Source organism: Punica granatum, chromosome 1, assembly GCF_007655135.1.
Source record: "Punica granatum isolate Tunisia-2019 chromosome 1, ASM765513v2, whole genome shotgun sequence".
In the NCBI taxonomy this organism is placed as follows: Eukaryota; Viridiplantae; Streptophyta; class Magnoliopsida; order Myrtales; family Lythraceae; genus Punica; species Punica granatum.
The window spans coordinates 13629828-13646273 of NC_045127.1; the positions used below are offsets into that span (position 1 = coordinate 13629828).

The following is a 16446-nucleotide window of genomic DNA, read 5'->3' on the forward strand; positions in this document are numbered from 1 at the left end:
TATTCCTCTTTTTTTTTTATAAGTACAGTTTTCCTCTCTGGTTTTCCCTTCTTTTTTTTTTGGGTCAGTCAGTTTTCTTCTCCTCTCGGGAAAACACTGCACAATAGGACAAAAAGAGAATCTAATCCCTCTTCCTCATTTTCCGGAAATGGACAAGACTCTGTTGTGGTGGGTGCATTTCCCACTGCCGGGCATTAGTCTGAATCGAGGTCACCATTCGAAGCTTTCCTTAATTTACCCAAAAGTGCAAAAAGGGCAAAAAAAAAAAAGAAGAAGAAAAGGAAAAGAGCTTTGCTTACGATTCCTGCAAGTTTGACCCTTGAGATTGAGAATCGAGTAGATTGTACTTTCCAGCATTTTCTTGTTGAAGTTTGGGTTTTAGAGGTGGGGAAGAAAATGGTTCTTTCCTTCGAAAATGGGGGTGACTTCGACAGGGCAAGAGAGCTGAGAGCTTTTGATGAGTCGAAAGCTGGAGTGAAGGGGCTTGTAGACACCGGTGTGGAAAGGGTCCCGCTCATCTTCAACCGAACTTGGATTGGCTTCACAGATCGGGATATGGAACCGACAACCGATGAATCTCCTCACAGCATACCGGTCATAGACTTGCAGGGCATCCACATGGACCCCGCTAGGCGATCCGAGATTGTTCGCGATGTTCAGGACGCGTCCAGGAGATGGGGTTTCTTCCAGGTCGTCAATCACGGGATCCCGGAAAGTCTATTGGATGAGATGCTTGAAGGGGTTCGCCGGTTTCACGAGCAAGACACTGAGCTGAAGAAAGCATTTTACACTCGGGATCGAACCAAGAAGGTTCTTTACATGTCGAACTTCGATTTGTTCAGTGCACCCACAGCTAATTGGAGGGACACTTTGTATGTCACAGCTTCGGACCCATCTGACCGGGAAGAATTGCCTGAAGTATGCAGGTACACTGTTCCAGACCCAGTTATTCGTTCCATTCATAGATGAATCTTGCAACAGAACCAAAATATTGCGTTGATCTATAAGATGCTGTAACTTAGATACAGAGGCTGAAGCATGGCTAAGATTCGAGCACAAGTAACGTGAATGTCGTTTAAGTGTGGAAAATTAAACTGCTAATTCACATTTGAGCTGCTTAGATGTTCGGCCTAATGGATGTTGAAGAAAACAATATCAGAGAATGGAGAGATCTCGCAGGTTTGAGTGGACACTACTAAGCTAAGTCGAGTGAATTTGAACCGCCAAGCTGTCTGAGTTCTGGTCCAGCGGAGAATCTTAAATAAAATGAATGTAAGAGTGACTGCTATATCAGGAGAAGTGAGAGAGTTGATTGGTACCAGTTCCATCGAAATTAATGTTATATCGATGGCAATAAACTTCTTTTGTTCAACTTCTTAACCCCATTTGGGCAAAAGCTTCTTCATGTTTACATTTAGGCATTGGTTATTAGGTTGGCAAAGTTTTGCATCGGGGGATCATTATTCGGGAGAGATTTACCATTTTGTTCCTGACTCCTCACAAATGCCTATTTTTCAGGGACATACTCATAGGGTACTCAGCACGAGTGAGGCAACTCGCGTACACTCTGCTCGAGTTGATATCGGAGGCTCTGGGGTTGAAACCAAGTTACCTGAAGGAAATGGAATGTGCTGAGAAGATGCTGATACTGGGACACTATTACCCTTCTTGCCGGGAACCGGAATTAACAATGGGCACGACAATCCACGCAGACAATGACTTCTTGACCATACTCCTGCAGGATCACATCGGGGGCCTCGAGGTTCTATATGAAAATCAGTGGGTTGAGGTTGTTCCTTTGCAGGGAGCTCTCATTGTCAACATTGGCGATCTTCTTCAGGTACGGTTCTTGATGTTGTAGAACCTTTCCGAACTAGAAAAGTAAGATTGATATCAGAGACATACTCAAGATTTGCATGTTTGGTTCTGACTCTGTGAATTGTTATCATAAAATATCTATATTCGCACCGTAAGGTGGATTTATGAGTTTGCAAATAATTTAACGGTTTACATCATATTTATGGGAACATTTTTAATGATAATCTTTTTAGAAAATGAAAAATAGAGAAAAGAATTGGACTATCTCTAGATTGCTCGAAGAACTGGCCGGTTCACTGAGTTCAATCCGCAAAATGGCCATTCATCTCGGAAAGGACATTGCTGACTGATATGACGGCTAAGCTGAAAATGATGGGTAATCTGCATATGCAGGTATTATCAAACGACAAGTTTATCAGTGTCAACCACAGGGTACTGTCCAAAAGTGAAGGCCCAAGGATTTCGGTTGCAAGCTTCTTCAAAGCACAAGATATGATGGGCAATGCATCAAGATTTTATGGTCCCATCCCTGAATTGATATCGGAGGAAAATCCACCAGTCTACAGGAATATCGATCTCAAAGAATACATGGACTACTACATCGGTAAAGGGCTCAACGGAACCTCTGCCTTGACACCTTTCAGGATTTGATGCCAATTGTCCCTGGCTGTAGATGTCTGAATATTGTTCTCCGGAGTGATGAGAAATTCCAGAAAATTGTCGAGAAAAGTTGAAAAAGAAAATGCTTGTTTGCTCGCCCTGTTTTCGGTGCTGCGACACTGAACTGTTGAAGAGAGAGTTTACAGGAATTTCTTTAGCAGTAACAAAATCAATCTAGTTGATTAAAATCATCAACTTGCAGAATGCTAAGCCGATTTCAGAAGACAGTAATGGTGTTAATCGGTAATTTATAGATGACATTTTTCAGCTTGGCCTTTGGTTGTTCCCATTTTTCTTATTCGGTGAAAGGATGTTCCATTTTTAAGTACCATTCTAACTGTAAAGTTACATGTAATTTCAACAGCATTACCAGAAAGAATCTTCCGATTGGTCGTGGTTGCGCTAACTGTTCTGCTGAATGACAAGATACTATACTTACTACCCAAACAACTTGCACGGACCAGGCTCGATCTGTTGCATGATCTGAGAACTGCCCTCTATGCAATCCATGGAAAGGTGCAAACATTGAAATTCCGTGACAGTCTGCATTACCACCATTAAAAGTTTGTGAGTTTCATGAAAAATTTCAATGTCTCTAAAATTCAATAAAGCGCCCAAAACGACTATTGAAACAAAGAAAAGAGACACTGTGCCCAAAAGGAAAATATATTCTGATAAGGAGAGGAACAATTTGGCCATTTCTGATCAGAATGGTGTCGACAATGGGCACAACGAGCCACTCAGACTGCGATTTCTTGATTGCACCATTTCAAGATCGCTTAGGGAAACCATGAGAAGCGGTGGATTAATGATGTTCTTCCATTGATTTTAATATTTACTTGTGATCGAATTTTCTTTTATTATTTTAAAAAGTATTTAATGTATATTTTGAGAATCGATAAGTATGTTTCATTTTTCAACAGTGTAATTAATTACAATCATTAGGCCAAATAGTGGAACAAACACTTAACCACGAGCTAAAGATATAAAAAAAAAGACTTATTCGACGTTTTCATATTGTGCTTGCCAGCTTTAATAAATTATAATTGATCGATGCAATGGTTTATCACATTACAATTTCATTTTAGTTTCTCTAGCAGCTTCTAATACCCACCACCCAAAAAGTATTAGGAAGTCCTCTCTCGTTGGGATTTGTCTGCATTCTCAAAATTCTTCTGTCACGGGCTCATAATCTCAAATCCTAATCATCGAGAGAGAAGATTTGAGATAAGATTTGTTCAGTAGCGGTTTTGCCTGTCCCTCCATTCATTGTCCCTCACATGGTCCATGGGCCACACTGGTAACGATAAGTATCCCGATGATCATAGAAGAACAAACAAAATGGTAACAGCATATATACATGAAAAGTTACTTTCTACCTCGAAAAATAAGGGACTGCACTGGGGATAAAAACAAGGCAGTTAGGCTCATTTCCAAGTATTTCGACACGTATCACATGTCCAAACATGTGGCCGATCCACCAGTATGCTATCCTAATGAAATCGCTCTACAAAATGCGGCCATTGAACTCTGAAGAGTGAGAGAGTTGATAAGGAGAAATCAGAAAATGGTAGAGAATGAGAAGAAAGCTGAAGAGATTGAGAGAGGATATGACCGGAAAAGAGAGTTGACAACCTTTTATGAGTCGAAAGCCGGTGTGAAGGGACTAGTAGATGCTGGGGTAGAGAAAATCCCACACATCTTCAACTGCAAAAAATTCAGTTTCAACAAGAACCTGGGAACCGGCCTATCTCAGTTCTGCATTCCGGTGATAGACTTCGAGGGTGTCCACTCAAGGCCCATCCGGCGATCTGAGATTGTTCAGGCAATCCTTGATGCATCCAAGAGATGGGGTTTCTTTCAGGTTATCAATCATGGGATCCCGACAAGTCTGTTGGATGGGATGATCCAGGGGATTCGCCGCTTCCACAAGCAGGACTTGGAGGTGAAGATAGAGTTTTACACGCGGGATATCAAGCAGAGAAAGTAACAATTTTGGAGAAAAGAGAATTTTGTATTCTCATTCACACACTATCACAGTACAACCCTTTCCTATATAAATTATCTTGAGGCTAAGTTGGAAATATAATATACGGCTAGCTACTTGCAATAAATGAGAAAAGATACAAGCAAAGTACAAGAGAATAAAGACACAATATTGATTGCCAATATATCCGGGATTGACTTCCTTAATACTTTCCCCTCAAGTTGGAGCGTGAAGATCATGAACGCCCAACTTGGCAAGAAGAAACCGGAAAGGTTCTTTCCCAAGTGCCTTGGCGAAGATATCAGCTAGTTGTAAGCGAGTCGACACATGAGAGGCAAGAATGGTTTTTGACCTTATATGCTCCCGGATAAAATGACAGTCGATTTCAATATGTTTTGTTCTCTCGTGGAAAACCGGGTTTGCAGCAATGTGGAGAGTAGCCTGACTATCACAGAATAATTGAACTGGCTCGGGATGATCAATCTTAAAGGACCGAAGCAAGCTTTTCAACCATAATATCTCACTTGTTGCACTTGCCATGGAACGATATTCTGATCTGGAAACTGTGGTTTGTTTCTTGGTTTTCCATGAAATTGGACAGCCCCCGAGAGTGATAAAGTACCCGGTTAGAGAACGACGAGTCATCGGGCAGCTAGCCCAATCCGAGTCGCAGTAGGCTTGTAATTGAAGAGATGAAGGCTGTAGAAGTATTCCTTGACCCGGCGTTCCTTTGAGATACCGAAGTAACCGCATAGCCGCATCCCAATGGGGTTGTCTCGGATCTTGCATAAATTGAGATAAAACATGGACCGGATAACTCAACTCCGGTCGTGTGATATTTAAATATATAAGACGTCCTATGAGGCATCGATATTGTCCATGATTTGAAATTCGCGATCCCACGTCAGAAGATAAACGAAGTTGTTGTTCCATGGGAAGCAGAGCAGGTTTTGCTCCAAGCATGCCGGTTTGAGTCAAGATATCCAATGTATATTTGCGCTGGCAAGGAAACATCGCTCCTCCTTTACGTGCTATCTCAATGCTGAGAAAGAACTTGAGATAGCCGAGGTCCTTGATGCGAAAATGACAATTAAGATAGTCCTTGAGCGCTGTACAACGAGTCGGGTTGTTGCTTGTCAAAATAAGATCATCGACATAGACAAGAATAACAAGAAAGTCGTTGCCTTTAGACCATGTAAATAATGAATGGTCTGCTGTAGATTGCTCAAATCTGAACTCAAGCAAAGCTGAAGTGAACTTTGAAAACCAATTTCGTGAGGCTTGTTTCAAACCATAGAGAGACTTCCAAAGACGGCACACCTTGCTCTAATCATTTGAAGTAAAACCAGGGGGCATCTTCATGTAAACTTCTTCTTGGAGATCCCCGTGGAGGAATGCATTGTTGACATCAAGCTGATGAAGATCCCAGCCTCGAAATAAGGCTATCGTTAGTAGGCATCGAACTGTAACGAGCTTTGCTACAGGGGCAAATGTCTCATTGTAATCGATGCCCTCAACTTGCGTAAACCCTTTAGTAACAAGTCTGGCTTTGAATCGCTCCACGCTTCCATCAGCTTTACGCTTAACCTTAAACACCCATTTACACCCTATCGGTTGTTTCCCTACTGGCAATGTCTCCACAGTCCACGTATTATTATTCTCTAATGCACGTATTTCTTCAAGCACGGCTGCCTTCCATCGTGGATCATGTATAGCCTGCTTATATGTGCTAGGCTCAACCTCAGAGTCCAATAATGCCACAAATGCTTTATGTGAATTTGAAAAACGATCATACGAAAGATGATGCTTGATATTAAAGGCCATACCAGAGTGAGGAGAAGGATCAACTTCCTGGGGGGTGGTGGTGTGTGGCACTCGAGCATGGCATATATAGTCTTTTAGGTGAGATGGAAGATGTGTAGCCCTTCCAGATCGCCTCAGTATTTGTCCTCCAATGTTGCTTTCTGGTGAACCTTCTTCCACTACCTGCTGTACACCAATTTCATTGTGAGACCGGTCGTTACCAAATACACATATATAGGCAGACACATATACATATCCATATGCACATGCATGGTTACATAACATACATGTATATAATATACCATAATTTGTTGCTGGATCTTTAAATGTATGTAATATACCACAATTTGTGGCTGGATCTTTATCTATATGAAAAAAAAACGAAAAAGTGAAAATCAGAGAGAGATAAGTGTAGAATGGGCCAAGTGGCCTCATCTTCAGCAGCCCATTTTCTTCCCACCGCCTTTGACCATCTTTGACCACCTTTTTTTTTCTCCTTTTCTTCCTTATTTAAGCCATACCCTCCCTTGCTCTATCCCTTAGCTAAGGGAAAACGAAAATGAACCGGAAGAGAGAGAGAGAGAGAGAGAGAGAGAGAGAGATAAGTGAGCTGAGTTGAGAAATTCCGGGAGAAGAAGGAGAGGGAGGAGGCTAAGTCTGAAATATTGATTGTAAGTTGATTGTTTATGATTGAAACATTTATATTCACTAGGTTCGGCATAGGTTAGGGTTCTCCTTGCATCCATTTCAGCTTGTTTAGGTTTGAGAAATTTAGTTGTTGTAATTTAGTTAGTTTTCCTAGCCGATGTAAATTGAGTTGAATATATTTGGAGTTAATCTTATGTTGTGTTGGGATGAGTTTGGTCACGCATATGATCTAAATAATTCGGCTGTGAGGCAGATGGCAAATTTCTTGATATAATTAGAAGGTTTCTAATACATATAGCTATGCCCTTTCTGAAAATCTATAAATATATATATATAGATGTAGGCAAGTGTGTGTACATATGTATATATATGCATATATTTTGCTCTTTGAACTAACTATGGATTAGAGAAGGGAAATTAGCGGACTCTAGGCTTGAGGTAATTCAGCCTTTGTTGTTTATGATTCCTCTATCGTTAGCCATACTTAAGACTGGCGTGAGCTTGAATCCGGTTAGTCATTGATGTGTTGAGCGTTTATACGGATAGGCATATAAGAGCTACTAATTGGTGTTAGGTGATTGTTAATTTCCCTTGGGGTGATAATTGAGCTCGACATGCTAGGAGTTGTGTATAAAGATCATAGGGAGATAGGATGCTGTTTTGATATAAATTGCAACGTATCCTAAGCTGATATAATTTGAGGAATACATGTGCATATCATTTTGCATCGTTCCCTATTTAAAGAGTTAGGTAGAAATCAAAAGAACTATATCGATGAACGTCTTACATTATAGCTATATCGATGAAGTAACACGGTGATTTAACTGATGCATATTTTCACTCTTATTTAGTATATTATCTAATCTTTGTGCTTGAACTGAATAGGGGCTGGGGAGACTGAGGTTATACCTCCGGAAGGCTCGACTCATTAAGTTGTCATTTCAGGGGTCTTCGTGAGTACTTTCTTCCATCGTAAAATGATAATATATATATATATATATGTATGGTTATAGAGGTGATCGTGGCTGAATGATTGCGGAACATAGTTGATGTGCATGCTGAGTATGATTGTGATTGTTGGACTATAGCCATAGGACCCCTAGACCCGGCGGATTATAAAAGGGGCCTGATCGGCCGCCGAACTCGGCGGAATATAAATAGGGACTTGATCGGTCGCTGGACCCGACGGAATACAAATAGGGGCCGATCGGCCGCTGGACCCGGCGGAATATAAGTAGGGGCATGATCGGCCGCTGGACTGGTGGAATATAAATGAAGGTCAACTCTTACCGCCAGAGGTTAATGGGCGGCCCCCGCTGATGAGATATGATATGTGAATGAACAGATAATTTCTTTGAGGTATGCGGGGTCACGGTACCGTCAGAACTTGTCGCAAGGCAATGCGACCCCATGGCTATATCATTAATGTTTGGATTTGGTTGCCATATGAGTTGTGTGAAAGTATGATCTTGGTATTAGATTCTATATCTGGTGGAATATAAATAGATATATGATTGATTGTGGTGAATTGTGATGTTAACATATTAGTTCATTTTACGTTGGAATATAGTACTCACTGAGATGCAACTCACCCCCTGCATACATTTTTCTAGATGAGCTAGAAGCTAGACTAGCCGCACAGGAGGACTTTTGGATAACGGGGATCAGCGCGAAGGATTTTTGGCAAGTAGACCCACCCATAGAATAGGTAGTAAGTTCTTGTAAAATGTTATACTTATGTTACGACCTGAAACTTTCGTTTAGTTGTGTTGCAAGATGGTTGCGACTGAGTACTCTCTTGAGAGTTTTATGCATATATCAGAATTTGTTAGGTGGTTATATGTTTATATAGAGCTTGTTGGGTTGGTTTAATGTGTTGGGAGTTAGGGAAACAGATTATACATATATGAGTTGTGCATATGACAATGGATATTAAGGAATAGAGGGGAAACTCTGCTATAAGTTTCGGGTCGTGACATTCATCATCACTGGACTGCGTGTGGTCTCCCGGACTGCTTCCTATTGGACTAGAAGCTGTGCTTGTACTGCTATCACTCCCCCTTTCGTTGGATGCCGCTTGCTGTTCTTCATTATAACTATCATGAGGTCCAGTTGTAGCTCGAAAGTGAACATACTCCCCTTGATCTGCGGTTATAGGGGCTGATCCTTCTGCATTTTCCACTCTTTCCGTGACTTTTTTATCAAAAGGAAAGACATCCTCATAGAAAACTACATCTCGGGAAACACTTTTTTTGTGGAGAGATCATAGACCTTCCAGCCCTTCTTCCCATAAGGATATCCAAGAAACATGCACTTTCTCGATCGATCCGCAAACTTATCCTTACTTTTGGGTTTATACAATGCATAGCATAAACATCCAAAAACACACAAATGTCCGCTACCAGGATGCTGGCCAAAAAACATCTCATAAGGACTTCTTCCTCTCAACATCGGTGTGGGTGTATAGTTAATTAAGTAACTTGCAGTTAGCACGCATTCTCCCCAGAATTCAATAGGGAGTTGAGCTTGAAATCGCAATGCTCTTGCGACATTAAGTACATGTCGATGTTTTCGCTCTACCCTGCCATTCTGTTGTGGTGTTTCAACACATGTGGTCTGATGAAAGATACCATTATCTGCATAAAAGGTTCGCATAGCTCCAGAAAGAAACTCAGACCCATTATCGTTCTTATTGCCTTAATTGATCTGTTAAATTGCATTCCTACCATTCGATGGAATTCAAATAACTTTCGCTGTGTTTCAGTCTTTTCTCTCATAAAAAACACCCATGTAGCTCTACTATAATCATCAACAATCGTTAAGAAAAAGTGTGCTCCCGATAGTGAAGGGGTATGATACGGTCCCCATATATTGCAATGAATCAGATCAAAGGCTTGCATAGCTTTATTTGAACTAGAAGGAAACACAGCTCGAGTTTGCTTGGCTCTGAAACAAATATCACAGGCCTTATTAGCATTACTAGGTAGCCTTATTTCAAGGATAAAGACATTGCCTTCCGTGACGGGTGTCCCAAACGCTTGTGCCATTTCTCGAAATTTTGCTCTTCAAAAGATGCCAGAGCTGAGTGAGTCGCCACACACCCGAAACAGTAGAGTCCCCCAAGTTGCTTAGCCACTCCAATCACCTTCCTCGTGGTTTGGTCCTGCACCATACAAACGTTAGAGCAAAATGTGACTATACAGTTCATGTCCTTAACCAAACGTCCAACAGAGATAAGATTGCAAGTGAACTCAGGTATATAGAGCACATCCTTCAACAGAAAACTAGGTCCCAATTGGACTGTTCCAATTCTTCTAGCATGAACAGACCTCCCATTAGCTACCCATATCGGGTGAGGCTTTTCAATCGGTAATGAATCAATCATATAACTCATATTTCTAGTGATATGTTGTGTTGCACCTGTATCAAGTATCCAGTTCGAGCCTTCTACAGCCAAGTTAAAAGACATACCAGAAACCTGTTCAAGTTGGTTCTTGTTTTGTCCTAACATGGCCAACAGTTGCTGGACTTGTTGGACTTGTTCCTCACTAAGTGTGGCAGCTGCTCCCCCTTTCCACGTACTTACATGAGGATTGTCATTGGCCAAGTAACCTGCAGATCGAGTTCCCTCTCTTTGTTGTCCTTCTGTCTTTGTCAGCTTCCAGTCTTCCTGTCTTCTTCCTTGATAATTTGTGTCTTTCCTACCAACATTGTTCCTCCTTTCTCCCTTATCAGCAGCATAACCATTTAGTCGATAGCAATCTGCTCTCTTATGTCCATTCTTCTTACAGTAACTGCAGAACATTAATCGATAGCACTCAGCTCGCTCATGGCCACTTTTCCCACAATGGCTGCAACTCTTCTTTCCTGGTTGATCACTGCTCATTGCTGCAAGGGCAGTACCTTCCAGGTTAATATCTCGACTCCTTGTGGCCATCTTTTGGCTCTCTTCTAAAATTAACATATTGTAAACCTTTCCCATGGAAGGTAAAGGATCATACGTCAGGATTTGAGATCGTACTGTCCCAAACCCTTCTGCATTCAGTCCCATTAGGAACTGGTGGATCTTTTCTTCTTCTTTTTGCTTCACAAATTCAGTTACTGCATTGCACGTGCACTTTGGGATTGGCAAGTAATCGTCTAATTCATCCCATAAGCCTTTCAAAGTCGTGTAGTATTTCCCAACTGTGAGTCCATCTTGCCTCAATATACTCAACTCAGCCTTAATCTGCTGAATTCTTGTTGCATTCCCTTGTGAAAAACGTTGCTTTAGATCATCCCAGAGTGCCTTAGCCTCACTTGCATAAGCAACACTGGCGCGTAGACTCATATCTAATGAGTTAAAAATCCATGCAACTATTGTGGCATTGCAGATCTTCCATGCTCCAAAATCCTCTGCTGTCTCTGCTGGTTTCTGTAGAGTTCCATCAATAAAACCAAGTTTGTTCTTAGCTTGTAAGGCGTTCAACATGGCCCTTGACTAGGTTGAATAATTTGTGCCCGTGAGTTTGCAGGTCACGAGCACAGCTCCAGTGCCATTTGCTGTGCTAAGGAAAAAGGGCGAGGTGATGTCAACCATCTTCCCTTTGCTGCTGCTCATTCTTACGCTCTCTCTTACAGGTCTCAGAAATCCTTTTGCTCTGATACAATAACAATTTTGGAGAAAAGAGAATTTTGTATTCTCATTCACACACTATCACAGTACAGCCCTTTCCTATATAAATTATCTTGAGGTTAAGTTGGAAATATAATATACGGCTAGCTAATTGCAATAAATGAGAAAAGATACAAGGAAAGTACAAGAGAATAAAGACACAATATTGATTGCCAATATATCCGGGATTGACTTCCTTAATAGAAAGGTCATTTATCTCTCCAACTTCGACCTGTACCAGGCACATGTAACTAATTGGAGGGACGCTTTGGGTTTCGTGATGGAGTCTGATCCACCCAGTCCGGAAGAACTGCCCAATGTTTGCAGGTGACTAAACAGATTCCTTGTTTGTTGGTCAATTATTGCCCCAGGCTTTAACCAATGGAATTAAAAGATTTATGCCGGCTTTACAGTAGAATAAGATTCTTTGATTTCCTTTCTATATTACATGAGTCGTTATATAGTAAGTAATGTTCTCCATTTAGCCAATCTGTCTTTTCCGAGCTATTCGTTAGTGTGCCTATATCAGGATGCTCAAATGATAAAGCCAATGCGAGCCCATTTTCAGGGATGTGCTAATAGAATACTCAAGGCAAGTGAAGCAACTTGGGATCACCATTTTTGAGCTGATAGCGGAGGCTTTAGGATGAAAACCAAGCTCCTTCTAGGAAATGGAATATGCAAAGCACCTGTTGATTTTAGGACACTACTACCCTACCTGCCCCGAACTAGAAAGGGCAATCGGCACAACAAGCCACTCAGATAGTGACTTCTTAACCATACTCTTGCAAGATAACATCGGAGGACTCCAGGTCCTCCATGAAAATCAGTGGGTTGATGTTATTCCATTGCATGGAGCTCTCACCGTCGACCTAGGAGATCTTCTTCAGGTGCCCCCTCTTTTTCTTATCTGCAGAAATTCCCCCAAGTTTGTCATAATTATTGCAATTTTTTTTCCGGTTCTTCTCGATAGCTTACGATAATGTTCTCACTGGACTCTTATCTTGGGATATCCGATGAAGCAAACTACCATTTTATACAATTCGCCAATTGTGACATAGGCGGGAAGCTGTTCAATTTTTTTTTATTTTTTTGGAGTGAGACTTGATATCCAGAAATGCCCCAACTAATCTAATTGAGCCAGGTCGGCCCGCTAAGTGGTAAAGCTATTCCAGTATGGATTTTCTATATTCACAAGGACTCGAACCCGAGATTTTACTTGAGCGGAATAAGTGCGGAACCACTTGAACCAATCCAAGTTGGTGGGAATCTGTTCATTTTTAAGAAACAAATTCCAAGTATACATAAAGCTGTTGGGGATATGTGAAGTTTATTATGCTCTAAATGGTCATCATCGATTGTTACAGCTAGTATCAAACGATGCACTTATCATCATAAACCATAGGGTACTATCCAAAAGAAAAGGCCTGAGGATTTCGGTGGCATGTTTCTTCAGGGCACAAGATATGATGGGCAATGCATCAAGAACTTATGGGCCATCCCTGAGCTGATATCGAAGAAAAACCCCCCGGTCTATAGGAACATCAATCTCAAAGACTACATGGAATATTACTATAGTAAAGGGCTCGACGAAACCTCTGCTTTGACCCCTTTCTAGCTTTGATGTCCCTTCTCCATCCAGACCTTATTATGAATCTTAGAGGGAGAGAGAAGGAGAAGATACGCTCTGCTTATGGAACTTATAGAAGTATAAAGAAAAGATGTGATAATCTCGTAAAACCTTTTTCCATGTCTTAGTTTGACATCTCACTTATCTATTACGGTGCGACCATCGTACTTTGATATCATAGATTATATGATTGAAGCATGATATTTCAACTGGAGGGGCACCTGGAGAACTATTCTAATTGTTGCATATGTTGACGGCATGAAAGGCGGGTGTAATACTATAACTGATACTTGTGAACCGTCTCAACTGAAACTTTACTTTTTTGATGATCCGACTCAGATGTAAAGTGTTCATGTTTGATTTTATCTATCAAGGTTCGAATCTTTAGCCAATTCCAAGGATCCGGATTATTGAGGTATATTTGGATTGCCCAGAATAGTTGGTTGATGCTAAACCAACAGAGGGTGAAAAAGCCAGTTCAATTTAGTTACACAAACTAGTCCCAAGCCCAAACACCAAAAATGGTGAAGTCATTGCCTGAAAAAGTTGACCTAACTAATTGGGTTTTGTGGTTTGGGTTCCTGGTTCCGACTCGGTTATAAGAGACTTGGGATGTGTTTGTTTTTTGAAAATTTTTTAACTCAACTCAACTCAACTCCATTTTTCTTCAATTCAACATCACAATCATTACTTTTTTTTCATTTTTAAAATTTTTTTAACCATTCAATTCAATTTTTAATATTAAATTATCTCAACTATTCATTACTTTTTGAGAATTCAACAACACAATCATTAATTAATCATTACTTTCTCTTAATTATTTATTACTTTTTCACACTTTTTCTCATAATTCAACAATACAATCATTACAAACAAATTAAAATCAAAACTCAACTCAACTCAACTCAACTCTAAATCCAAATGCACTCTTGATCATTGGTTTTCAGTTGGGGGAGCTCTCTGGAAAACGATAATTGAAAATGCAGACGTGGAGATCAACTTTACTACTCTATCAAACAATTTTCTTCTCCACTCCAGAAAACACTGCACAATAGGACAAGAAGAGAATCTAATCCCTCTTCCTCATTTCCCAGATATGGAGAAGAATCTGGATACTGTGTTGTGGGTGCCTTTCCAACTGCCGGGCATTAGTCTGAATTGAGTCGGATCACCATTCGAAGCTCTCAGGAGGTAAAGAGCTTTAGGTGGTGTTTGGTTTCATAGTAGGATTTTAAAATCAGATTTTGATTTTGAGTGGTATAAATGGGGTCCACCCTTTGACTTTGTATGAGTTATGTTGTTTTGTTGTGGGAAAAAGTGATAAAAATGGGACCCACTCTTTGACTTGTATGAGTTATTTTGTTTTGTAGTGGGTATAATTAAATTAGAATTGTGATTCTAAAATACAATTGCGAAACCAAACAGGCCCTTAACTTTCCAAATCCTGCAAGTTTCGCCCTTGAGATTAAGAATCGAGTAAATTATATTTTCCAGCAATTTCTTGTTGAAGTTTGGGTTTAGAGTGGGGGAAGAAAATGGTTCTTTTTTCGACAGGAAAAGAGATCTCAAAGCCTTCCATGAGTCAAAAGCCGATGTGAAGGGGCATGCACATTCTAGCGTGGGAAGGGTCCCGCTGATCTTCAATTGAACTTGGCTTGGCTTCACAGATTGGGTTAAAGAACCAAAACTCGATGAATCTTTTGCCGACATGTTGATCTCAGGGATAATTATCCTCCTGAGATTTCAAATATTAATTAAATGTACGTATGAATTGTTCCACTTAAATATTTTTAATTAACTTTAACTTTTCGCACCTCATTTAATCTCTATATGAAAATAAAGTCACGAGTTGAATTATCACGTCGTCACATCATCAAAAATATAAAATGACGCTCCCTTGCAATACTACGTCATCATTTATGTAGTAAGAAAAAAATTATATTCTTTTGTAATACAAAATTAGTTATATATTCATAATATATTTTTATTAGTTTGATTATGTAAATTTTCTATTTGCATATATATCGATGGACCCATATATAATGCAATCCCAAAAAGAAAATTTATTAATAGATTTTCTTTCTATCAATAAAGATGCCACTATTAAGTATATATTGTTTGGAGAATAAATCATGTGGTTTACATTTACGATTCTCTTTCATTTTATATTAATAGTATATTCTCAATTATGATTTCCTTACTTAAAATACACAAAAAAAATTATTTTAAGTCGTCATGTCCTTATTGCAATAATCATATATAAGACCCTATATATATCGTAATGATAAAAGCTTCTCCTCATTTTTCTTACATTTTTTTTCTTTCTGACAAATTGTTATGACTTTTTCACAAAAAATTACATGTGAGAGAATTTTTGCATTTTATTTTTTTTTAAGTTCACTTTTGTTGAATAAGTTTTTTTTTTGTATATTTCAAACTGATCCTATAAAATTAATATTAATTGTTTCAATAGGACCTTTAATCCGATTCCAAATTCGCTTCTCCATTGTAACACTCTTTTGGTTTATTTGCCCTCAATATTTATTTTTCATTCTTTTATGTTGAAGATTTTTCCATAAACTTTTAGCTCAGTAGTTATACATTATGATGATTATTCTTATTATTTCATACTTTGAGATTTTTATTTTTATTTCATGAATTGTACTTTTCATTCTCATATGTATGTGGCGCTTTAGAAGCATCATGTTTATTTCTAGATGCATGGATGACTAACTAGAATTTTTTTTGGATTTTCTTATTTATTCAGGCTTCAATTCTATAATGGCTTCTTAATTGTTATACTTTTTTGTTTTATTTTCCCGTAATATTTCTTTTCATTCTTTTCCATTGATGTTTTTTTCCATAACCTTTGAGTTGAATAGTTACACGTTAATATAGATATATGTATATATTGATTCCTTTTGCATATATAACAATATATTCCCGTTTGTATTATATATATATATATATATATCGATTTCATTATTTAAACCTTATGATCTTTATCTATCTATATATATATATATATGCATATATTGATTCCTTTTGCACACGCAATAGAATATATTAATTTGTATTATATATAACCACATCATTATTTTAATTATGTAAATGATATATTCCGTAAAATATATCAAATTTTTTATTTGGACTTAATTATAGGAAAATTTTATACTTAATGTATCTTTTAAATATTTTAAATCGCATATAAATGATAAAAGAATTCCAATAAAAAATATAAACAGC

General features: G+C 39.1%; 2 protein-coding genes and 1 long non-coding RNA gene across 3 annotated transcripts; 2 read left to right on the top strand and 1 right to left on the bottom strand.

Moving 5' to 3' along the window:
* Positions 1-193: 193 nt before the first annotated feature.
* LOC116195323 (1-aminocyclopropane-1-carboxylate oxidase homolog 1-like) lies at positions 194-2748 on the top strand. The gene is made up of 3 exons (XM_031524439.1): positions 194-926; positions 1519-1840; positions 2212-2748. The coding sequence occupies exons 1-3, from the start codon at positions 397-399 to the stop codon at positions 2467-2469; spliced, it is 1110 nt and encodes a 369-aa protein (XP_031380299.1). The 5' UTR covers positions 194-396; the 3' UTR covers positions 2470-2748.
* LOC116195340 lies at positions 2481-4039 on the bottom strand. The gene is made up of 3 exons (XR_004154627.1): positions 3858-4039; positions 2849-3021; positions 2481-2602 (listed from the first exon to the last, which is right to left on the bottom strand). It is a non-coding gene; the product is annotated as an uncharacterized LOC116195340 (long non-coding RNA).
* Positions 4039-11961, top strand: LOC116195331 (1-aminocyclopropane-1-carboxylate oxidase homolog). Its single transcript, XM_031524452.1, has 2 exons — positions 4039-4464; positions 11778-11961. The coding sequence occupies exons 1-2, from the start codon at positions 4046-4048 to the stop codon at positions 11899-11901; spliced, it is 543 nt and encodes a 180-aa protein (XP_031380312.1). The 5' UTR covers positions 4039-4045; the 3' UTR covers positions 11902-11961.
* Positions 11962-16446: the final 4485 nt, after the last annotated feature.

Bases quoted from the DNA above. Each gene is read 5' to 3' on its own strand.
- LOC116195331 (XM_031524452.1), top strand. From the start codon at position 4,046: ATGGTAGAGAATGAGAAGAAAGCTGAAGAGATTGAGAGAGGATATGAC. The intron at 4,465-11,777 runs GTAACAATTTTG...CCTTAATAGAAA, and splicing joins CGGGATATCAAGCAGAGAAA to GGTCATTTATCTCTCCAACT.
- LOC116195323 (XM_031524439.1), top strand. From the start codon at position 397: ATGGTTCTTTCCTTCGAAAATGGGGGTGACTTCGACAGGGCAAGAGAG. The intron at 927-1,518 runs GTACACTGTTCC...CCTATTTTTCAG, and splicing joins GAATTGCCTGAAGTATGCAG to GGACATACTCATAGGGTACT. The intron at 1,841-2,211 runs GTACGGTTCTTG...CTGCATATGCAG, and splicing joins ACATTGGCGATCTTCTTCAG to GTATTATCAAACGACAAGTT.